General features: G+C 37.8%; 1 protein-coding gene across 9 annotated transcripts; it reads right to left on the bottom strand.

Moving 5' to 3' along the window:
- Positions 1–11: 11 nt before the first annotated feature.
- SLC35A3 (solute carrier family 35 member A3) lies at positions 12–25236 on the bottom strand. Of its 9 annotated transcripts, none has more exons than XM_085585922.1 (9): positions 21072–21189; positions 15242–15446; positions 14240–14394; positions 14030–14152; positions 12776–12947; positions 9681–9799; positions 9046–9179; positions 2812–2834; positions 12–1396 (listed from the first exon to the last, which is right to left on the bottom strand). In XM_085585922.1, exons 1-9 carry the CDS (start codon positions 21138–21140, stop codon positions 1299–1301), a joined length of 1098 nt encoding a protein of 365 aa, XP_085442048.1. In that variant the 5' UTR covers positions 21141–21189; the 3' UTR covers positions 12–1298. The 9 variants fall into 9 exon arrangements, with proteins under 9 accessions (XP_085442048.1, XP_085442046.1, XP_085442052.1 ...); XM_085585920.1 differs by lacking the exon at positions 21072–21189 and adding an exon at positions 17981–20304; XM_085585926.1 differs by lacking the exon at positions 21072–21189 and adding an exon at positions 17818–17955.
- Between the last annotated feature and the right edge of the window lie 134 nt (positions 25237–25370).

Here is a 25370-nt window from a genome sequence, read left to right as displayed (position 1 = left end):
GCAGCATGCCAATTAGTGGAGAAAATCTTCTAGAAACATGTTGGCATTATTACGTTTTCTGCCGCTTGTAAATTCATCCGCTGTTGATGTCTGGCATCACTAAGGAAAAACAACTGTCCATGCTATACCATTACATTCACGATACAGACACAAGTCTCCACGGCTGTATCCACGTATCTAAGTTCTTAGTCCTCGGTCTTCCATCCCTCTTGCTGCTTATCTCCATCTCCCCAGCTCCTGTGACACCCCCGTTTCCCCCTAAACCTCATCTACACAGGAACAGCTTTTTGTCCCTACCAACAGTGGAACTTATCCCGGAGACAGACCGGCACTGCGCCTCCCACCGCGTTACCAAACGGGTGTCAACCACTCACCACTTGAGATCGCATGGACTTAGGTTAAACCCTGAGCCTTAAGATCAAGCATTTCTTATCTCATCATAATGCACCTTTTAAGGAATTCAGAACTTGCCGAGACACAGCCCTACTCAGACCAACGGATCTAGACAAAAACAAGCCGACTCCAGCTCATGAAACAGAGGGTACATCTAGCGAGTCTGGGATGTTTGCTATTATCAGTCATTTGTTACAAGTATCAGGGTGTCACATGAAGTATTTGACAATTTTGTCCCACTTCTACTTTAAAAGGATAGGGGTCCGAAAATGCTGGCATAGTTTCAAGTCTATTCCTCAGAGCGCTGTTATATTTTGGTGGGAAAGTCATACACAGACATGTAGGTGACATGTAAGGGACTCATGTAAAAAGTCAACACTACTGTTGACTACAATGTCAGCAGTCATTTGGTAACTAGGCTAACAAGATGGTTTTGTATCTACACCGTCTATTAAACCAACACCTGTTATTGATGTCATTATCAAAATAAATGCATTTAAGTATCAAGTTTGCTCATGCAGACAGAGAAGATGATTCAAATAATGAGAATGTAGAATAAACTCAGATAATGAGAATGTAGAATAAACTCAGATAATGAGAATGTAGAATAAACTTGCTGTTTCTGTCATGAAATTCAGCAAGCTACACATTTTCAAATATTAAACTCCACTCACCTACACAAGTCTCAATATAATCTGCTCTAACATTATTTAATTTATATATTAGCATAACATTAACCTTAATATTTAACACTATTTAACACAAATAAAGGAAGAGAAACAAGAATTGCCTGTTACATCTAAACACCCACAGTGTTCAACCATCTATACTAAGTAAATGCATACTGCTAGCTGTAGAAGACATTACTATCATTTTGGAAGAGGGATGAAAAAGGACTTATCTCTCTAGAGGTATTCCAAGGCACAGGCAGATGATAGTTTCACTAGTTTCAGGTCAGATTCCTCAGGGAGTGCCTTTACACAAATCTTGAAGAACAATATCCCTAAATAAGCAATCATTAATTTGTCACCTAATGGCATAAAATTTTCAGTTTAAATCATGTTGCATGTTAACATTCAGAGCAGGGCAAAATTTACAAAAGAAACTGATAGAAATGAAGTGTCCTGAAAACTGGTGGTGAAATGACCCGGTTTTATTATATGCATCTGCAGAACAGGCAGAGAAACATGTTATTCATCATCTATAGAAACTCCTTGTGAACTCTGTTCAGGTCTTTGATATATTGTAAACTACAGCTATTCATAGCTCCTTACAGTGTTATAGTGTTTTACAACCACACCCCACAATATAACTTAGTATTGATACACAGATGCTCCCTACCACCCCTGGTTCAGGACACATCTGGGGTTCCAGACCAGAAAAGTTTCACAAGAACACTGCAAGAAGTCATGACACAATGGTAAAAAGAAGCATATCTCAGTCAAAATTAAATTGCTGGCAACATTTAGCAAGTTTTATGTTAAAATATACCATTAAAAAAATCCAATAGCCTTCTAGAATTTATAAAAAATTATGCTAAAATTATATTGTGAAATAATAAGCATTCTTAAAATTGTGGTTTATTTCTGCAAGAATATGCATAAGGCAAGCCTCTCCTTTTAACAAAGTTCTCAAATAGTTTTTAATCATATTCTTAACAAAGCAAATGCTTAATTTCAACCAGTTTATTACTATAGTGACATTATTTACTCATATAGAAGAAAAAAAAATACAGTATTTTACCTCAACATGGATTAAAAGAAGGACTGTGTTAGGTCATGTAAGATGCATTCCAGTGTTCAGCAGTGCTACACCAAAAAAAAATAACCTTTTCCAAACTGCCTGGAAACACCACCTATTAGAACCGTATTCAGTGTAATCACACACAAATATCAACATATAAAAAACTAAGACTACCTTAAAAATTTTGCTACAATGTTTGAATAATATATTTGGGCTCATATATTGACAATAAGAACAAAGTTTAAAAAAATTGAAAAAAATCATACTCATGGCAGCAGATACAAACATCTGCTTAGCGTATAAGCAATTCTTACTGAGCTCTAAATCATTAATGAAATTAATATGGCTAATTACAGTCAGAATGATGACGGGAGATTGCAGACAAGTTAATGTGCCATGTCTACTCTTGGATGCAAATGTGCAGCAGACATTCAAGAACAAGAACAAGCACTGAATGGCAAGTTAAGACAGGTTATTTTCTCTTCTAGAAAGTTATAAATGCAGCTGAGAAATACTTACAAAAACCTAAGAACTTAATGGAACAGAACTTTGGACAGTAACTGAAGCAGAAGATATGATATAATCAATTCCACATATTTTGTTGCATTTTGCCCCAAATTTTTCTTTAGTAAAATGCACTAATTTTAGATAACTAAAAACATACAATGAGCTTACCTGTAAAGAGCAGGACTCTCTTCCTGTGGAACATTATCAGCATTAAAAATGAAAAGAACAATTAAAACAAAGGTAAGGAAACACTGCTTGGACTTTTTCACAGTAATGCCTATCTTAGGTGATGACATTTTATACATTTATGGTACAATACTGTGTTATACATAAATGTTACTTTTATAATACACACACACAAAAAAAAAACCCTTACTGGTTTTTAATAACTCATTCTCACAAACATAAATTTCAGATATGAAAGGAATGCATAAACCTCCACACAATATCCACCAAGAAACATTGTCACCAGGAGAACAAGCAAATTTGGGAAATGACAATCACTTAAATACAACAGAACATGCAGGGCTGATCAGGAAATACATTCAAATATGAAAGTTACTGACAACAAAAACCAGAACAAATGCAATGTTTCATTTATCAATTAAAAAAATGAACAAAATCTATTACAGTATTTTGCTACAGCCAAAAAATAAGTTAGAAATACAAAAGAATTATGTACTACTAAGAGTCTGTGAGAGGCCTGTGTTCATGTGCATGAAACACAAGCAAAATGAGAATGTTTTATCTTTTTGAGGAAAAATAACACAATAGTTATTAAAACATTGTAGTAAAAATCCAAAGGTGTTATACTATAGGAGTTGAATCTAGAACACTAATCTACCCTTTACTGAAATAAAAAGGAAGGTATTTTTTAAGTTTTTCTAAAACAATGAAGTTGAATAAAACTATACAATTACCTGAATTCTTTGAGAAAATAAATTTTTGGGCACTTGTGGATTGCTTAGAAATACAATGTTGAAAGAAAAGTTTATCTTACTTTATTAGACTTTAAGTTTTTTCACCACTGAACTGATCTATTTTGCTTTGAAGATAGTCCTAACTTTATTGTTATTTGACCATTTACCATGTATCCCAGATATTCTCAAATAAAACTGCCAAATATCCAAGTATTCAATAAATACTAGTACACCCAATATATAAGTCTAGAAAGGAAGATCACATAATTCAAGTTATTACAAATAAATAGCTAGCTACAACTTTATAAATATTTAAACAAAATTCTGCTAAGTATAGGTTAGCCTCCTAAATATACAACTTAACTAACAAAACCATTGTCTAAAAGTCAGAAAATAGTTCAGGAAGACAAGTTTATTTTTGGGAAGTTAGACTCCTACAGCATTTGCTTTTAGGGCAAACTCAAAGCACATTATCCACTACTTCCCAAAACTCTGTGCTAGCTATTCCTCTTTGGTTAGTTAATGAGTTATAGACTTAAAGCTACTTAAAAAAATAAAAATCCAAATACGAAAGTATCTCCGTGAGAAAATGTGCATATGCTCCCCGGTGCAAAGGTTACAGAAATCAGTGAGCCCACCTCAAGCCCTTTCTGTTCTCAGAAAACATGTGCTACCTCCCCTTGTCCAGAGCCACACCTCAGAGAACAGCCTTTCCTCTCTGTGAGGAAACATAGCTAAAAATGCAAATTCATTTTTCCTTTTCAGCAACAAGTCTGTGATGAGATCTATCCTTCTGCTGGAAACCAGAATGGGACTGTCAAGTGAAAGCACGGAAGTCACCGATTTACAGACAGGAGTTACTGTTCCTTTACAGAAAGGAGCTACTGTTCCTTAGTACAGCAGGCAGTTTTCCAAAGCTGCATGGCATCCTTTTCCAAAGCAAAGAGCACATACTCCTGGTCTTTCCTTTAAACATCCTGGCAAATATTGACAGGTGCACCTGAAATATTAAAACCAGGCTACATGTCATAGAGCTCCAGCCACGTGGTAATATTTTGGCTTTTTTGGTCCCTTCCTGTACAACCAACTTTAAAGTGTTCACAACCTGCTTATTCTATCACTTGAACACTCCCACTACTGTGACTCACGAAATCAAAAGTATTATTGTGTAGGGCCAAACTCCATTTGAGAAATTACTACCAACACCTCCCACCTCATTTCAGAGCAATGCAGTTCCCATTCTGTACGTGGCACCGCTGTGAGCCACTGCTTGCTCTACACACACATCTTACCTCAGCCTGCACCGCAGGGGGAAATGGCTAAATGGGACTTTTCAAAGATTGTGCCACATTGGATGTTACATGTAAAACATTTAATAGTAACACAGAATGCCCATTTAGATAGTTTTGATCGCCAAGTAGCAAAGCTACTGCAATTACAACATGCTGGGACAGATTCACAGTTCACAAAGCTTAGCAAGCCCAAGGCAGAGCTCTGATATTTCTTTAATGTCTTGCTCTGATAAGACAAACAAACAAAACGTTGATAAAACATGTAATTGTCAACAGAAGAAAGACACTATTTTTACTTAACTAACATAAATTGTATTCTTCCTTTCCCATTTACAATACTTCATTAAGAAATCTCAGAGCACTCCTACAGAATCTCCTTGTCAGTCAGATGAGGTACTTAGGTAAACATTTCAAAACACCCTTCTATCACACATTTTCTTTAGTACAAGACAGATGTGAGAAAGAGCATGGAGGGGGTGGTGGCAGGGAACAAAGGAATAAAGACATTTATACCACTTGCCATTCTACTGGCAAGGGACTCCTAAAATGCTTTTATATAAATGCATCACCACAGGTGTCACACGAGTCACCCTACATTAACATCCATTGTAAACCTGAAAACCAATGATTTTTAAGACAGTTTTTAAGTTTATTAGTTCAAGATTTTTTTAGTGTTTCTGACTATATGCAAATACTTCAAGTGAAGTGTTCATAACAGTCTAATTGATCTAATTGCAGCAAGGTTTCTTTGTGAAGTTTTTTTTTTTTTTGTTTTAAACAGAATAACAGCATGCTTTTATATTTACCTATTGCACAATTAATTGCTTTTAAATTATATCTACTATTAAAGTAATTCCACTACTAGAACAAATAGGTCCAGATAACTCATTTTGGCTCAAGGACTCTCAGAACAAAATAATAATAATTAAAAAAAACCCACCAAAATTCTAATTAAGCCATTACATAGAAATATATAGAAAAAGCCTGGAAGAGTTCATGAGTAAACATTTGTTTAAAAAACACCTCTGTAATAAAGTACAGTACAGTATACAGATGCCATACCATAATATCTCCAGATGGAGCTGTTACAGACAATGATAATGCCTTTAAATGCTTATTATGGGCTCTTTGTTTTTTGAAATCATGGTTTAAAAAAATCTTCAGAGGCTATTTAAAGCACAAAAGCTACTTTTAAGGTTCTACCAAAAAGTTGATTTATAATCAGTAAAAAAAAAAAGAATCAACATCGCATCTGAGCAAGCACCCACCATAACCCTACTGCTCCTCCCAGGTTAGCATGGTAACCTCCAGCCCCTGCTCCCAGAGTTATTCCATCTGCTCCAACACTACAGGCTGATGAAGGCTGGAGTATTCCTCCCTTGGTACTCCAGTGAGAATATTAACATTCTTACCATAGTTTTATAGAAGCAACAGAATTATAGTATCATTTAATAACAGATTTCTGTTATTAAATCAGCCTTCTAAAAATATAAAAATATTTGATATGAGTGTCTTTCAATCATATTTCAATTTTCAGTTTTAATAAGGAGTACCTAATTAGAACCATCACTTTAGAACTATGACTTTCAGCTCATTTCACGTAAATAGACAAACAGTTAAAAACATATTTACTAAGATTAAATAGTATTGAATAGCAAAAACATACAATCTGACAATGTTGTCGTGTGCTCTTTCCAAGAGTGCATAGGACATATTTTCTGCAGCAGTCAATACAGTAATTCTTTTGATGCAATCTCAGTCAAAGCTGTAAACATTCCTAATTGTAGTTTCTTGGAAACTTTTGGTTCCTTTCAAGTTTTTATTAGCAAGTTGCACTGGGCATTCCCCTGACGTTTCCCCCCCACACCCCGTCAGCTGCAGACAGCATCACCCTCCACCTGTAAGCCCTCTGGCTGTCCAGAACTACTCATCGGCATTTCTTCAATATATTCAGGGCAGACATCCTTCCCTTGCAGTGCACAGTGACACTTCCCACATGCCAGTGCTAGCAAGGCCCCCAGTGCATGATCTCAAGAAGCAGGTTGATGAGGAAGTCTGCTATGCCTTAATGGGATTTCCTGCAGGTTTGGGATCATAACCGTATAGAAAAGTAGCTGCTATTACAAGGATGGCTCCAAGGAAAAAGACACTGAATAGAGATAAAAAAAAAGGTTTGTTTTAGTTGATGCAAATTTATTTAAGCAATACAATCAAAAGAAAGGACATTTTTCCATGAGGAAAACAGAAAGATAAATTATATTTGTCCAATTGATAAAGTGCAAAATAATTTGTATGTATTTATTTTAGAGGGATGCAGAAAGTTGTTGAGGTAAGAAACTTGTAACTACAAATTAATGTATCATTATACTAACATATCCTGAAAATTAAAATTACACTTTCATGAAAGAATTTCCAAAAGCAATCAGATCAATCTTTTTTTTTCTTAAACTTTTATCTAAAGATGTGTGCAAAGCAGCTTCTGTGGTTACCCACTCATTCTCATACTACATATATAATGTTGTTGGAGCTGTATTTGCTTTGAAGCCCAAAGCTTATGTCAAAACAAATCACTGCTGCCCAAGAACCAGTTTGCAAGTCAGTATAATCTAATTTTTGGCAGATACAGAAAGATTTGTCTCATGAAAACACAATAAAGGCATCTTTTCTATCGTGACATTTTGGTCTTTCAAGTTGTTTTGATAGTTAAATGATACAAAATCAAAGCCAGCAGACAATTAGTACACACTTTAAAAAAGAATCTCCTTACAGACATGACAACTTCAACAATTTCATCTTCTGAACCAAATGCTAAAGAAACTGTGGCATATGACATGATAATCCTTCACAGAATACATTTAGCCTATTTTGGGACACGGCCCCTTGCAACACATTTAAGCATTTAAGTACTTTACATCTATTACCCTTATCAAAACTGTCTGTTGATGTGACAGAAACAATTACACAGTTTCAGTTCAAATGCATTGTTAGCATAAAGTTTGATTAACTCAAGTTAGTCAAGTTTTATTAAATGGGATCACTTCAAGATCTACATACTTCTAGTTGGCTGTATTTAATTTTTAACATGTTTGCAGAAGCTGTTAAGTTACTTATTAATTTTCCATTTAAGCACACAGAAATTCTTAAAACATTTTCTACATTTGTTTTAATAGGACAAATATAATCTACTTATAATTAATGTTCAATGTCCCCTATTTCTTAAGCCTAAACAGCCATTCCATTTCCTTTTTCGAGTGCTTAAGTCTTGATAATACCAAATCACAGAATGGGTAGGGATAGAAGGGACCACAGTATTGCAAATATATATATTTTAGATAAAAACATTTTTTTTTGTACCAGATTCAAAAGTCGTAAATATTATTCAAGATACTTTTATGTTATGAGTGCATGCAACGTATGCAATGAGTGTTGGTCAGTCAAAAGTAAAATCCTATTCCTACACCTGGAAGTGGGATTATTAATTCTACACTTCACATAGGAACATGCACTGCCAAGACAAGCAGTGTTCTCAACCTAGCCATGTACAAAACCTGTGGCACACAGAGCCACCATTATCTGATCCCCAAAGCATCAGGACACTGTACGGGGTCTAAAAGAAAGGAGCAAGCAATTATTTTTCTTTCTTAGCTGTTCTCACTACTAAATGTGGCATTGCCTTTAGAAACAGCTCTGCCTTTGGGCTTCTGGGTGCTCTTGGGCAACTCAGTGCTGCAGCATCACTTCCAGGGGTGCGTGACCTGTGTTAGAGCCTGTAGTGCGGGCGATGAAAGGCACAGAGGCGATGTCCCTGTGCCGCCCCGCAGCGCGGGACACGGAGCGGCGGCGGCCCCTTGTCCCCGTTGTCCCCCTTGTCCCCGTTGTCCCCCTTGTCCCCCTTGTCCCCGTTGTCCCCGTTGTCCCCCTTGTCCGGGGGTGCGGTGCCCGCGCGGGGCCGCAGGGGGCGCGCCGGGCCGAACTGCGGCCCCGGGCAGCGGCAGCAGCCGCGGGGAGCGCGGCCGCCGCGGCACCCCGAGCCACCCGCCTGAGAAACTCACTACGGGATGAGCCTAAACTTTGGTCTGCAAGCTGGACCTACATATTTTGAACGTATGGCTTGGATGATTTGTTTTTTATTTATTTTCGCAATAGTTTTCAACTATTTTCTTTCAGTACACATGGAAAATCATTCTTACCTTGTAGGGACAAAATCTTGCAGCCAGAAATAGGAGATCAATGTTGACAGTATAATGGAGAGAGAAGTTGCAAATCCCTTTAAAATGTTGTCTGCATATTTTATAACAGCAGCAATCACCAGCCCTCCAAGTGCCTGGAAAAACAGTGAGGTTTGAATTAATTGATAATTTAACTGAGAGCATCTGTTTTAAAACCATGCACCTACTTAAGGAAAAGCTTTTGTCTATATTGAGGAGCAATACATTTATTTTATATTAGGAATATGTACTGTTGAAAGTAAATACTGGAGGAGTAGCTCTTTCCCCATTAAAGAAACTGCTGATCACATTAACCATCACTAAATTAGTTGAAATACTTGTAGTACATTTTTAGCCACATTGGAAAGGGCATATAGAGAGATAATTTTAAACATCACAAAATAAATAATGCTTACACGCTTTTAATTTGCACAATACTTAATCACATACTTGTTATATATTTTCCAGATTTTCATTTAGAGTATGATAATAATGATAGATCAGACTTTCAACTGTAGAATTCTCAGCACCTTCAATGACACCCATTAGTTTCCCCAGTTATTTAGGGAAGAGTAAATCTGAGTGCCTTCACAGAAACATGCAACACAAGGTCTCACCTGTAGAACAACCACCACCCAAGTAAGTTTATTGTATCCTTGAAAAAATCCATTCTTTGACAGTTGTTCTCCATCATAAATGTAAACACCCATAAGTCCAAATATGCTACCAAAAAATCCTGAAAGTAGAAGATTGGTTTAAAAGCTTCAGGTGAAAAACATACAAATGGGTTCCCTGTCCTTAAAGGCTACTCATGTATTTCTGATTTTAAAATTGGACTGTCACTTGCAATACTATCACATCCAAATGCAATCAGTTTGCTGTTCTCTTTTAAAAGCTAGTCTCTACACTTGAAACAAGTTTTATTGTTTCCATTAAGATATCCTTATATACTTATCTTCCATTGCTTTCTACTGGAATTGAGTGATTTTTGTTTATGCATATAGCAAAATTCACTTAAATGTTATTACAGTTTTCCTAAAACTAGTCATGACTGAAGGCTGAAGCCACCCTATAACCTGAAGAGAAAAACAGGAAAAACACTCAGTGGAAGAGGTCTCTGGCACAGCCGGAGCAGCAATTAGCTGTTTGCCAATTCAGACAAGGATCTTTTAAATGGGATTCTCCTGAGCCAGTCTCAAACACAATGAGTTTTTACTAGTAGAGACTTAATGTTTAAAGCTGAATCTGAGGTGAGACTGTGGAGCTTTTAATTTGGTGAGTGCAGTGTTCTTCTATCAAATGGGTGACTGATGTCTGCTCTAGTCTTGAGCGGGAAAGAGTCAACACTTTTTTTCTATTCCTTCAACACTTTTTTTCTATTCCTTCTCTGTGAAAAGGTGATTTTCATCACATTTCTCAGCATCTGAAAAAGGCAGAATTGTTTTGAACAAAATAACACCTTCTGTTTGATAAGAAATAATTATTTTTGTAGGCAGAATTAAAAATGTAGTTATCATTCAGATTAAACCATTTATTTGTATTTTCCAATTGATCTGTTAAAATAAAGAAATACAATAACTTATTCTTACATCCCTATTATGGCTTTGGTGTGCATTAAAAACTGATTTTTAAAACAATTCTAATTTATTTCCCCAATATTTCCTATAGTTTTAATAATTCTCTATGGATATGAAAATGAAAACCTGGTTGAACATATACAGTTTTTTGTTTGTGTTGTAAGAAAAGCTCTATTTCAGAGCTCTTGCTTATGAATGCCTTGCTCCTGAATAACACAATGTCTGAAAGTGAGTGACTACCTTGCACTTGCAGAAAGAAGACACCAATGTATTTTCTAATGTGATTTCACATTTTACATATTTTGTGAAAGCTGTACTGTAAAAGCTGTATTTATTTTTATATGTGTTTAATATGTATTGTTTAACTGTATTTATGTATTTAAATAGCTTCTAAAAACTTAATGAAATATGACAACATTATTTTTCAACTGAACTTCCTATTGAGGCATATTAAGCTCACTACAAAAGTAAATACAAAACTCAGGTGATCTGATTCTCACTATAATCAGACATTTATGTCTTCACTCTCCTAGTCATTCATCACCTAAAAGAGTCAGCATTCAGACAGTCTGTTCTGATCTTCTTGTTTAACAAAGAATTACTGGAACATTCAATATATGACCAGGCCAACTATTAAACTAAGTGTACATACTTCTGTGCACTGTGGAAAAATATGAACAATGTTTTAGAAGAGATTATTGATTTTTTTCAACAATTATGAATTCTTTCTGGAAATTATTTCAGATATCTGTTGCCCATGAAAGTACTTTTAGCATGGAAACTGAGAGTAATAATAATAATCAGCTTTCTTTGGCAATGGATTTTATATTGCAGCTCCACCCATACCACCAAATCTTATCTTAGATCCTAGACCAATCCCCAGCTAGCAATCTTTCTCTCCCCCCAGAATTCCCCAATATAACGTCTCCTGATGTATTACCTACTCTCTGTTCAGGAAATTTAGTTTGAGTAGACACTGTTTCCATAAGTACAAGCAGATAGTAAAGAGAGGTTTTGATTCCTCCCACTATACTCTGATTTCAAAACACTATGGTCATGTAAAAATGTTTTAATATATTCAAAATTAGCTTCTGCTTTTTTAACTGAAACCACTTATAACACAGTAGTAGGAAAATAAAGGAAATAAAGATGGCTTATTGACCAACTAACTAATTACAAAAGAAGCCATACAATGTCCTGTTCTTATAGTACTGCACTACATTCTACCAGACTCACTACGCAGCTCTGATCAATTAAATCATCTCATGACTTAACTATACACTGAGGATTTGATCCCTAGTCTGTTCTAAGGTGCTGGGAAGGTCAAATTCTGCTTTATGCACTCATTCAAATATGCCATAAATGGGTATTGCCTACAGATGAAGACTAGAAGGGTTCCATTAGAGAAACAAAGGCACCAATAAGTTTTGTCCATGTTGTAAAACAGGAACAAAAAGATATTGTTGATGCCCTGTTTCCAACCCTCTAAACTGGACAAGATTGCTTTGAAGGTAGGGAAAACTCACTCATGAACACAGACCAGCTCTGTCACCTTTAACATCCAGGGTCTGCAAGGCCCAAGGCTGCTTTGGGAATAGAATGCTACAGCTATTCAAATAGTTAAGATGAACTGGTCTTTTGCATAAGCTTCTCCTCAGTGACTTTGCACACAAAAGAAACTGACCTTTGGTATTGAAATAACAGTAAACAATCCCCTCAACTTTGTTCACAAACAAAGCAGATTTTATAGCTTGCACTTTTAATACAAAAAGCTGCCTACCCAGGCACAAGAGAAAAAAATATGTTAATTTTAAAACATCTCAAAACACTGACTTGGAAATGTATTTTGTTTTAACATTCCTATATTCTCTAAAGAATAGTAAAAAAAAATTAATTGACAGTTTCTGTACAAATGTACAGATACTCTATTAACAAAGTAAATCAAGAACTAGACTGAAATCAGAAAGTAACTGCTATAATTTCCTCTAGCAGAGTTTGACTTCTGGTTTTAAAATAATATATATGCAGCATACTAAAATGCTAGTTGTATTTTTTATTTATCCATTTATTTTGCACAATTATCTTAATTGCTTCAGAATGCAATATCTCTAACAGATGATTAAAATTAAACTTACCAAGCTGAATGTTTCTGATCCACACAGACTGCTTAGTTTCCTTTAAAATTTTCTCAAAATAAACTCCAGCAAATCCACTAGAAAAGCATGCTATGAGAACTGCAATCAGGCCTACAAACTGTGATCCTGCTGAGTGCTCCTTAGCAGGTGTTGCTTGAGAATCTGAAGGCCACTGGATGTAAAAACAATTACACAAAATTCACCGATGAAATCAAGTCATGAGCCTCTACAAAATGCAAATTTGTTTTCCACCAACAGTAACAGTTACTAAATACAGACAATCACATACTTGAAAAGTTTTGTATTTTGTACTATAAATACTTTTAAAGGACTGCAATGCTATAATTTTTTCCTACGTATTTGTAAGGAGTAAAATTGTGCCTGAACTGGGAGAATACTTATCAATTTAAACAGCTGCAAGAACTGGTTTTGAATCTTAGTGTGACTTATCATGGTCATTCTCTGCCACCAACTTCTGCCACCCTACCCTACAAATATAAACACAGTTAGAAAACTACTTACACCCACTGTCTTTAAGGTAGAATGTATTGTCTTTTTCATGTGCCCCTCTTTGGTGATTCTGCAGACCAGTTAAATCTTGCAATGTGCCTAAGGCTAACTGAATAAAATGCAATGCCAGGGACAAACTTTATGAGGAGTCTGTTAAATACTGTCAGAGTGTTTTGTTCTCATTGTTCATTATTGAATTTAATCACAATATATTTTTTCAATTTCTTAAGTTTTAAAATAAGGATTTCTAGGATATACTAAAATATGCTGAAAAATTTTAGAATAGCCTCTTATCCCATGATCCTGCCCTCTTAAAACTATGAACTCTGGTACCTGCACTATTGAGAATTGAGGCAAATTTGCTTCTTGAAATTAGTCCAAAGTAAATTTGCCACACTGAATCCACATGACAAAGTGAACACAGCCTGTACTGGCAGAGATGGTCTGTGAATTCCTAATGCCTGAAGAAATGTGCTAATATAAACTATCATTATTACTTGCAGGTTGCTCCAGAGGCCCTGTCAGATTCTACAGTAGAGCACTGGGTTGCAAAAGAGGTGTTATCTTCTGCCTTTGAACCATTTCTGGTGTCCTCCAGACCTGGCCAGTTGTGATTCATAGCTCCTGACTCTACTCTGGTTCTCATGTGCAGCTGGCAGAATCTGAAAGCTGGATAATCAGTACAAAAATCCATGTTTCTTGAATAAACTCATTAAAATCCACAAAATACCTGCTAATATTTACCTGCACAAATGCCACTCCTGTCATCAATATTACAAGTGACAGCCACTGGTATACACCCAGTTTCTTGCTCAACATGGACACAGAAAACAATGCTGTGGTGAGAATTTTCAGTTGATATGTAACCTAGAAGAACCAGGAACAGTTACTACTACTATGCCACAATTCATGGGTTTTTTTTCAAACTTACAGAGAATTCCAAATATGCAATACCTGGTATGTGGCTGCATCTAGGTTTGACAATGCTACATATAGCAAGTTGTTCTGAAGAGTGTAAATTCCTGAAGGAATAGCAAGTTTAAGAGTTTCCATGGGTTTGTTAAGGATTTCATCACGTAGCACTCTGTTCAGAGTCCGTAAATTGCACTCTACCCAAAGAAACAGTAAAAGAAATAGATATTCACTAAAAGGAAAGGAGTGGAAAAAGGAGAAATAGCAATGTTCTGTTCTTAAACTGTTTCCCCTTTTTATAGCTATCACTATGCCAAGACCTGAAAATACCATCTACCTTGGTTTCATTTTCACAGGCCTTGTATATGTAAGGAAATATGGCTGCAAGTGTCTTCCTGCAGCCTGGAATATCAGAATGAAAAAAGTATTCAAAATACTTTGAGTTAAACTTATTGAAACTGTTTCAGTAATTTAAGATAATATATCAAAGAGTACCACCTAAAAAGAACATATTTAGAATCCTACAGTCATCTATATTTATGCATAGATTGACATTTTTAAGCTGTTGAATATCAAACAGAAACCAGTTTTAAATAAATTCAGTTTTAAATATGCAAAATAAGACCTGGAGTAAATGTGAATATAGTTTTCTTTTTCTTAGTTTAAAACTATGATTCTTCCTGTAACAATAAAATTGCTTGTTCCCTTCTACCTCTGCTGTTTATCAAAGGTTTCTAAATTATCATTTGTGCTTTGGACACACTTAAAGCTTTTCATTTTTTCCTGCTTCTACATACAGATTTCTTAAAATGCCTGAGCAAACACAAACTTTGAGATGTTAGCATAAAATTCATTCCTGCACTCCTCAGTATCCATTCTCTTAAGCAAATATGCAGTATGATTATTGTCTTTCCAAGACTTTCTTACACAAGGAGAAAGGAAATGCTTTGTTGTATGCCTGTACTCACATGGCTGCTTTGCAGTTGCCACTACAATACAGCATATTGATTAGGAAAATTACTTGGTGCAAAATTTGACACATACTGCTGTCTTTGTAGACTAATAGAACACAGGCCAAAATCTTCAGAAGTTCAGCAATAACTACTGCAGTAGAGGATAAGTAACGAGGTCCTTCTTCTTTCAGTGTCCGAGAATAGCGCATGGTCAACACTAAACTTGTGGTCTGAAAAACCAGGATGCCCAAGGAAAGGTACTTTAAATTGGCAGACATTTCTTGACTTTTTCCTTTCTGAAACAGAAAAAAAGAAACAAACCCAAAGGAAATATTGCAGGTATTGGAATCACCGATTTCTTTATGTAGGTGAAGGCTCAGAAGGTATTTTCAAGGTGAAAGCTGTGGTACAGCAGAATGCCCAGTACTCCTGCTGCAGTGAGCTGTTCCCAACTGAAGAGATCTTCCTACTCTTTCACCTCTCCCAAGCCTGTCAGGTTGTAGTCTCTGCCTTGCCAGGTGTCACCGTGCCAGCAAAAGAAGGGTGAGGCTTTAAATGAGAATGAGAGGTATGGCTGGCAATGAAGGGAAAGGAGAGTTGTGGGAAAGCACAGTTGGAGAGAAGACATGGGATGGAGAAGCTTTAGGGGAAGTAGCACTAAAGCTGTCCTGCTGATTATCCTGCCCAGAAAAAAATTCATTGAATATAGATGACTCAGTGACTGCAACTGCTTTCTCAGGCTGCACTGACTACCACAAACTTCATGTTAGTAAAGCTGTACCATCCTCATCTCTACCAGGAACTTCCACTAAGTTGATGTAGTTTTCTTTGCAATTTGTCACCAGTTTAAAGGATCAACTTAGTGCAGAAGACTAATAGAGACAGTAATTTTCTTTTTGGAAGCACAATATATGACAAGGAGATTTTAAAAATGCTTGCTGCTACTCAGACTATCACATAATTTTTGCTATGCTTCATATAAAGAACTTTCATACACAGAAACTAATGTTTTCTATAAAAGATTATATTCTACTCCCTTCATTGCCTAGTTATTCAAAAACAAAGCATTTTTTTATAATGTCAAAGTTAAATCAATAACTAGAAGTTTACAACTATGTTTACAAGTAGAAGAAGAGTAACAAGCCAAGACAATGCATGTGGTTCCCAATTTCAGAAGTGCAGACATACCCCACTTGCTGGGTGCATACGGCAGAGCTGTCCTCATGTTTTACACTGGCAGGTGTAAAACACAACTTCTGACTCATGAACTACGCTGCTTTGTCCACACTGCTCAAGGATGTGCTGGTACCTCTAGGTATTTGTGGCTAGAACTGAAGCAGTTTCTTGCTAACTGCATTTCTCTAGCTCAAGATGCACTTCATTGATGGTTTTGTAGACATTTGGAGAGCTACACTCTTCAAATATTTCTGATTTGTCCTTATCTTGTCTCTAAGCATTTATAGATCTTCTCCAGTCAAATACTCAAAGTCAAATTATTACTTATACAACACTGACACTTAAAAGACATTGCAGTGACCTGCAAACAGGAGTGGATTATCAACAGCCACAAAGATATGAAGTACACACTTGCATTCTACACAATAAAATTGTACATCTCAAAAATCATGCCATTGTAAAAATATTTGTAAAAACATACTGGCAAATATGGAAGAAAAAGATGCCAGGATGCAGAAACTAAGGAAGAAACACACAAGGTTTCATTAAGGAATCTTAACAGGAGAACAACTTTTGAAGAATAAATTTGCTACAGCTGAGAAGTAGGAGAAAAATAACAGCTCCTGCAAAGTGATGAAGAAGTGACATGCACATTCAGAGACCATGCTTTCTGGAAAAATACCAGCAACACAAAGATGAGAGGAAAAAACAGTAAAGAAGAAAGAATCCTACTGAGAGAGGACACAGAACTGAATTTCACTAAAAGGCTTGTCTATGATACTAGAGAAAACTGACATTTATGTGAGCCAACTTGAACAAACAATTTCTTTCACTGTTCCCACCTACCTAATTTCTTAGTATTCAGACCTGAAAAACTGGAAAAAAAGAGCAACAAGACAAAAACAACTGAATTTCATGAAAACACACCTACAGATAAGTAAGTCCTTAGAACTTTAAGATGTAGGTTTTTTAAACTTTTTTTTTTTTTTTGTTGTTGTTGGTGGTGGTGGTTTTTTTAATTTTTTTTTGTTTTCAAAATGCTTCTAAACAAAATACAGCTAATGGGAACACACATTTCCCTCCTGACTCAGACCCAAATTTCTGCATTCTGTCAGCCTGTGAAATGACAAAGGGTTTTACAAATGTTAAAATCATCAGATATCAATTCTGTAACCTTCAAAGAGGATCATAATATTAAAAATAATGTTTACATTATTTTTTTTAAATATAGCCATCTATTTATGAAGCAGCTTAAAATGCAATTTTAAAAGTAAGTCACTAGTACATTGTTAATGAGGAAGTAGCAAAGCAATCAGCATGAAAATAAAAACACAAGCACAACACTTTAATAAGCCATAAGCAAAGCCATAAAGAATCCATACCACACCATTAACTTCTGTCTTGTTTTCCTCAGAAATCATGATTAAAAAGGGAACTTTCCCCAGACAATGTATCTCAAAAAGGCACCAGTAGCAGGAAATATTTCCTTACTGTAAGTCACTAATGCATTTCAGAGTTCCAAATAGAACTAGAATGGAACCTAAGTTTCCAGCATGATAGCTGAAATAAGAGTATCTTTTAAAAGTTGTCCTGTCAGTGGTCAACAAGACAGGCTTGTAGACAGCAATTGTGTGAAGTTTCATGCTGTACTTACAAGCTGGTTCACTGAGCAGGAACTAGAGTTCTGAAATGTACACATGTCAATAACATAAACACGCTCTCCTAAGCACACAGAACACCTCATCAGCTCTCCTGGTCCCTTCTCTTTTAAAAGACCTGCTTATCAGCTCATGGACCTCTTGTGCAAACTGGGAACAATCCAAAAAAGGAGAAAAATATTGAACTTTAAAGACTGTCTTCAACTGTAGTCTCACACCTTTAGATTTACAAGTGACTGCCAAGAGGGGTAAGAGCTCACTTGTAGCCATGAGCTCCTGCTACCCTCAGAGCAGCAGCTGTGCAGTCCCAGAACAAATGAACTATTGCCTTCAGTAACAACCCCCACCTGGATCTTAAACCAACAATGATAGTGAAGTTCCCACTGCATTTCCTGTACAGAGCTACAACTTAGGTTTCTTACTGGGCTTTGGATGCACTACTTGGTACTCTGCAGGAAGCATCTGTTTGAAAAATGAGATTTAGGTTTGCTAATTCAAAGACTGAAAGTTGAGTGGTGACATTAATTCTTTCTTTTGAGCTTTACACCAGGGTGTGCAGTTTCCTGACTAAAATATTAAGAAACTCATCTCAGGGACTGGGCTCGTTCCTCTTCTCTTCTCTTCTGTTAGGCTATGTGAAAAAAGAAACCAGTTCCTTCTGCGTCATTTCTTCAGTGTGCCATGGACACACCCTGCAGCCACAAGGAAGGCAGCCCTGCACAGGAGCCAACACACAGGAAGCCAAGGTGGCATTTACAGCCACGTAACATTTGGATTCAGTACACACAGCTGCATTAAATTTGGATTTTATGTGAAGAGCTGCACTCCTTGCAAGTGAAAAGGAGAAGGACCCTGGAAAGGTTTTCAGAACACAAAGCAAAGCAAAGCAATGCAATCTATACAGGAAGTAATACTTTCAGCTCAAAGTACCATACTGCCCAAAGTATGAAGAATAACTCTTCAAAGGAAGCAAATTTTTTAAAGTGGAAAATCACATGTTTCCAGCTCATAATATTAATTCAAAAATAAATACATTTCTGACTTGCAGATTTTCATCTCCCTTTGTAATACCTCCAACCCAGGCTAAAACATAATATTTTTATTTCATCCCTACACTTTCTCTCCTAAAATACTAGTAAATTCTAATATTTGCAGATGAAATTAAGCCACAACCAATCTGAATTAATAAACAGCACACCAAAACTCCTTGATATTAATCAGTTTACTACAAAGCAGTAAGATTATGGAACTTTTCTTAACCTTAAGATTTTGTCTTTTAAAGATCTAATGGTATAAACTTCTGAAGATTTCAGCTGATAAGTATCTACTGTTGCAAAATCCTGTGCAAAATTAAGGACTAGTTTATGAACTGGTTTCTATTCTTAAGTTTGTGTAAGGACTCAAAATCTTTGTAGAAGGACTCAGAATTACAGGAAGTATCAGAGAAACTTATAGGAAAAACTCCAAGCACCCAACATTATGTGAAGTAGATGAAATATAAGAAAAAAATTAACAGTAAATTCCAGCAATTCTCACAACAAAAAAGTAAGCTAAATTCACCAAAAGATTTGACAAAAATAACCTCTACTGACAACTATTTCTTTACTCCTCCATACTCTGTCACAAGAAAAGTTTAATTTAAAAAAAGAAAAATAAACTAACTAGTATCATGCTCCAAATCTTCACAGTGATGTCGTTAGGTGAATTGAATTCCTCCCAGCCTAACTGTGAAATGTTTTCACTGCTGACGGTTTTTAGAGTAAAATGCCAAGTTACAGGAGTTATTTTTCCTAGGTCTTATTCCATTTTATGACTAATCAGTTTACTATTGCTCAACCAACAAAAGGCATTTGTGTTTCAATTAAAATGCAAAGCCCAACACAGAAGTAGAGAACCAGCCCTCACAACTGCCAAAGGCAAAGTTTAATTTTTTTGTGCTACTACACCAAATTCTCCACTTGCGATCTGCTGGAAAATAAACACTGATTGAATCTGCCTCTGTGTCGTTCCAGTGGTACATGTATGGACGGACACACCTCCTGAGCATTTGCTTTGAGCTCATGATAAGAGATTAAAGAAAACAGGATGGTGTTCTCATATTTCTCCTATTAAATATGAACCTAGTGCTGGCACCACACCTATACAAATACAATAAGCTGCCAACAAAGGAAAAGCCCGGCTGGAAGTAAGAGATAACTCACAGAACCTGAAGGACCTATCTTTATAAAACTTCTTTCTATGCTTTACTTACTTTCTACACACATTGCCCTCTTCCCTGTGCTGGATAACACACAAGTAACATGACACTTTCTGCAACACAGATACATTCCACAGAGAAAGTTCTATTCCATAAATATTCCTTTTTTTTTTTTTTGAGTGAATATAGCTTTGTATTTATCAGAAGTAGTATATAATACAACTTACACTTTAAGTATAGAAATAAGTGGAAGAAAGGAACTTCATGAAGTTCAGCAAGGCCAAGTGCAAGGGCCTGGGCTGGGCTAATTCAGGATCAGTCTTCCCAGAGAACTGGAGAAACTCCATTACTGTAAGCGTTCAAGGCCAGGTTGGATGGGCTTTGAGAAACGTGGTCTGTGGAAGGTGTCCCTGCTCATGGCCGGGAGCCAGAAACAGATGATCTTTGAGGTCCCCTCCAACCCAATCCATTCTATGATTTTATGACAAATATCCCACATGGCACAGAGGGCACATAGACCTCTCCAAATCTAAAAAAAAGTTAAAATCTAAAAAGTTAGGAGCTGCTGAACTGCGTTCTGAAGAAGGTTTTACAAACACACAAATAATTTAACTGCCATATTTGGACTGCTAAAATTTAACAATTCTTTCTCCTCTCACCACAAGCTGAAATCTGTCATGCCACTGTAATTGTAGTAATGCATGTCCTAAATATTTTGTATTTCACACTTTAAAATGTCACTACTATGTTTTCCATTTTCCTCATACTGTGAACAAGTTTCTTATTTGTTCCCTCCCATAAGCTATCTACAATTGTCAGCTATTCCTCCCCACATACCTGGCACTTTGCAACTAAATCACTGCAATTAACTTCATCATTTTAAAACTTACCTTGCTCTTTCTTTTTTCGTTTCCCAGTTTGTTACTCATTTTTCTTGCTGGAGACATTATAAAGTGCATTAAGTACACTATGAAAAAAAGAAACAAAACTGTGCTTCTCTTGGAGCTTGTACAATTCTTCAGAAATGTGGTTAAAAGCAAAGCCCCTAGCAAAGTCTGTTCCTTACTCTTTGAGCAGAAACTGAGGAACAAAGATTTTTTTCCATATGAAAGTTTCTTCAGGCAGTATTTCCAATTTCTCGATTTACATTAAAAAAAAATCTTAACTACTGAAAAGAATTAAAAACATAACTGCATTCAAATGGTATTTTTAAGACAAGGTGATCAAGTAGAACACTGTAGATCACTGGAGGACCTTGCTCCTGCAACGTCATCTTGCTCCCTAGGCACAACCATATCTCATGTGCTGGTTTTGGCTGGGGTAGAGTTCATTTTCTTCACAGCAGCTGGCAGGGAGACGTGTTTGGGATTTGTGCTGAAAAGTGCTCACAGGGACGTTTTCACTATCATTGAGCAGGGATTACACTTTTTTGCCTCCCACCCCACCATGGAGGAGGCTGGGAATGCACAAGAAGTTGGGAGGAACAGAGCCAGGAAAGCTGACTTCAAGAGACCACAGGGATATATCCCAGACCATTTGGAGTCATGCTCAGTACATAAAGCTGGGAGAAGAAGAAAGGAGGAGCACAGCCAAGAAAGCTGACCTCAAGAGATCACAGGGATGTATCCCAGACCATCTGGAGTCACGCTCAGTACAAAAGCTGGGAGAAGAGAGGAGGGGGAGGTTCAGAGTGATGGTGTTTGTCTTCCCATGTCACTGTTCCACATGATGGAATCCTGCTTTCCTGGAGATGGCTGAACACCTGCTTTCCCATGGAATGTGGTAAAAGAACTCTTTGGTTTGCTTTGCTTGAAAGTGCAGCTTTTGCTTTACCTACTAAACGTCTATGTTTCAACTCACAGGTTTTCTCGCTTTTACCTTTCTGATTGTCTGCCCCATCCCACCAGGGGTGTGAGCAAGTGCCTGTGCCTTAGTTGCCAGCTGGGGTCAAACCACAACTCTTGGCCATTTTAAAACCATGCAGATGGTTTTCAAAACTGGCAAGTGCACCTAGTTTTAGAGTAGTTACACATTAAATGGTAATTGTTAAAGATCAACCAATGATTTCTTCTCAACTTTGCTCCAAAACCTTGGCTTCTGCCAAAGATAGTGGAGGCTGTATCAGTGATTCACTGGCCACATATATAATTCAACCAGGAAATTCCATCACTGCCAAGTTTAACAGAGGGAATGCAATTGCATATTAACTATTAACTAAAGTCGCATTTCAGAGAATGCTATAAATTCCTTGGGACCCAGGCAAGGTTTTCTTACATGTCAGAAAACTGAGCAGAAAGGGAATGTGGGTGAGCTGTTTAATGAGCTCACAAAGGTTTTCGGTTTGTTTCTTTCTTTTGTGGGGAATAAATAGCATTCTAATCTATGTACCAGGCAGGAAGAGTAAAGCATTGTGAATCTTAAAATGTGGGATCTGTGGCTAAGTGCTCTTTAAGCCCACCACCCTTATCCTTTACACCAAACCTAAGAATCCAGAGATCATATTTTTTGACTGATGAAAATTTGGTTTGATGAATATTATACAAATCACATATTGAGTATAAATATTCTGCATTCTGGAAATTCAGGCCCTCATTGAGCTAAATGTCAACACCAGCATTTCTTGTAAGATGAAGACTTTAACTCTGCCTAGCAGTGCAATAGTTTTATATTGACATAACGGTCATTAAGCCCAACTCTGCCTGCCAGCACAGAAATTCGATACAAGCTGCCTGAACTGCATCTTGTTTTCACACAGTACATACACTATGTTCACTATATAGATCACAGTATAGATAGATCCCAGCAGCCACATTCAGACTCTGCAAGCAAGGAGCCATTCAGTTCTCAGTTGCAGTTCAAATGCCCACTCCTCCTCAAGCACACAGGAGTGCAATGCCATGAACCAAAGGACTGCTGGAATGAAGTTCCTGCAGATGCAGCAAGCCAACGAAGGAGCTTGATTTAAGGTGCTGAAAGACTGAACATTTAATCCAGCTGGGGTTCAGCTGCAGCTTACACTTATGCTATTTATGAATTACAAATCAAGTCTGGGTGCTCAAGGCAACACAGTGTGTCAAACACCTCAATCAAGGTGACCTACTTGGAGTAGAGTCACACAAACTAGATCCTCCAGGGAAAATCAATCTGTAGGCACAGCAGCATGCTAGGAATTACAAATAAAATGGGACAACTGAACTGCACTGAAGAGGTATAAATGTAAGACAAGGTTGAGAAATCCAGTGGCAAAATCCTGAACTCCTAACTCCAGAACCATCTGACATTATCATGCCAGATCCTGAGAAGTACAGATATTAAGAATCTCTCCTCCCTTCTAGAGACATCCTCCACTGATGTGATCCAGCTGCGCAGCCTCCTGAGTTCCAGCAAAGGCACGGAGGCTGCACAAGCAGCACAAACACGGTGGGAACTGAAGTACCCGATGAAAAATAAGCCCAGGCAGTGAGCAATTCAACAACAATATGGGAGGAATAACTGTGTCCAGCAAACCTGTCCCAAAGATAAGTATGTGATGTGCTCCCTTTAACACTGCCAAATCAGGAACTGGTTTAAGGGGACATGTGACTTGAATTCCACAGGTACTGGGCTCAGATGATCCCTGCCTTTTTCTCATTGTTGTAAACAATAGCATCACCCGAATAAGGAATTAGGCTGTGTAGGCATGCTGTAGGATTGCTGGAGGCTGAGTTAATCCTAACAATACATTGCTCTAAGGAAAGCAAATTTATACTTACTAGAACCAGCCTTTCCCCAAACCAATATTTTTGCTACACATACTACTTCCACCAACCAGAACATCATGCATCCTGAACCAACGGATATTTATCACCCAGAACTGTGATTTTCAATCACAAGTTCTTCTTACAATGCCCAACAATGTACAAGGGAATAAAGAACTACAGTTTCCAAAGGGAGAGATTATTGTAAATCACTTTCTCTGCAACTGTCACCTCCCTCAAACTCATCTTCCAGCCTGTAGCTCAACTCAGTGAGCACACTGAAAGTCAAGTGCAGTGCCTATGGAGAGAGGCAGCCCCACAGATTTCGAGAAAAGCAGTCCATCAGCTAACGTTTATTCCAAGACCTACTTTGTCATTCTGCACATATGGTCTTTAAAAAATAAAGGTTGTCTCACATCCCAATTTTCCTGTGTAGAGACCACCATGGAAAAGAAAACTTCCCACTGTGGTGCTCAGTTTTAGAAAGGTTTCTTTATACGTTCTTTATGTCCCAAATAACACACCCCTCTTTTGCTCAAAGCTGTGTCAGTCTTCTTCACCCAATCATTACTTAAAATATTTTATCTGGAATCCAAGTCTTCCTCCCTCTGGTCTAAAACATAGTTTATAGGATTTCATAAAATGAAACAACTTCGGGTACCTTCTCATATTTACCTTTTATCTTTCAGTTTATTCCATAATATGTATTATTACATTTGTTATATCTCTGTCCTCTGAGTTCCTGCTTAATCCATAAGTGCTGTACCGCTAGAGCGTTTCTCATTTCAAAAACTTGGTATAAAATTGTGATAACCATGCAAATACTCGTAAAATGCATTTCTTTGAACTTTACATGCAGCACCACATCCTGCATAGTGAGCATCTCCTCAGCAGAGCACCAGCAAGGTGTCACAACCTCAGCAGCACTGACACAGCTCTGGCCAGATCCGTGCCCCTTCCCAACTTCACACACGGCCGCTTCCCCACAGCAGCCTCAACTTCACCCTCTCCTCCCTCTTGCCCAAACCGCTCCATTTCCAGACATTGCTCTGGGTGTCTTCAAGCCCACCCTTCCCTCCCCAGCCCTGCTTCCCGCCCGCCCGCTAATCCCGAAGGTCTCCCCCAGCACAGGCCCGCCTCAGGCGGGCCCCTCACGCTCAGCCCCGCTCCGCTCCCACCTGCGCCCGCCCGGCGGCCCCGCTCGCCGTCACCGCCGGCCCAGCGCGGCTCGCTCCGGCTCCCGGTGCTTCCGGGAGCCGCGGTCCCGTCCCGCAAAGGCTCCGGCTGCAGCCGAGCCCCGCCCGCTCCGTTCCCAGGGCCGCGGCTGCAGCGGGAGCCCCGGCCGGGCGAGGGGCGGCGGCGGGCCCGGGCAGGGCGAGGGGCGGTGGCGGGCGCGGCCGGGCGAGGGGCGGCGGCGGGGCCCGGGCAGGGCGAGGGGCGGCGGCGGGCCCG

Source organism: Lonchura striata, chromosome 8 (assembly GCF_050655825.1).
Source record: "Lonchura striata isolate lonStrDom1 chromosome 8, ASM5065582v1, whole genome shotgun sequence".
In the NCBI taxonomy this organism is placed as follows: Eukaryota; Metazoa; Chordata; class Aves; order Passeriformes; family Estrildidae; genus Lonchura; species Lonchura striata.
Note: the sequence above shows the minus strand (reverse complement) of the source record. Positions and strands in the feature narration are given on the sequence as shown.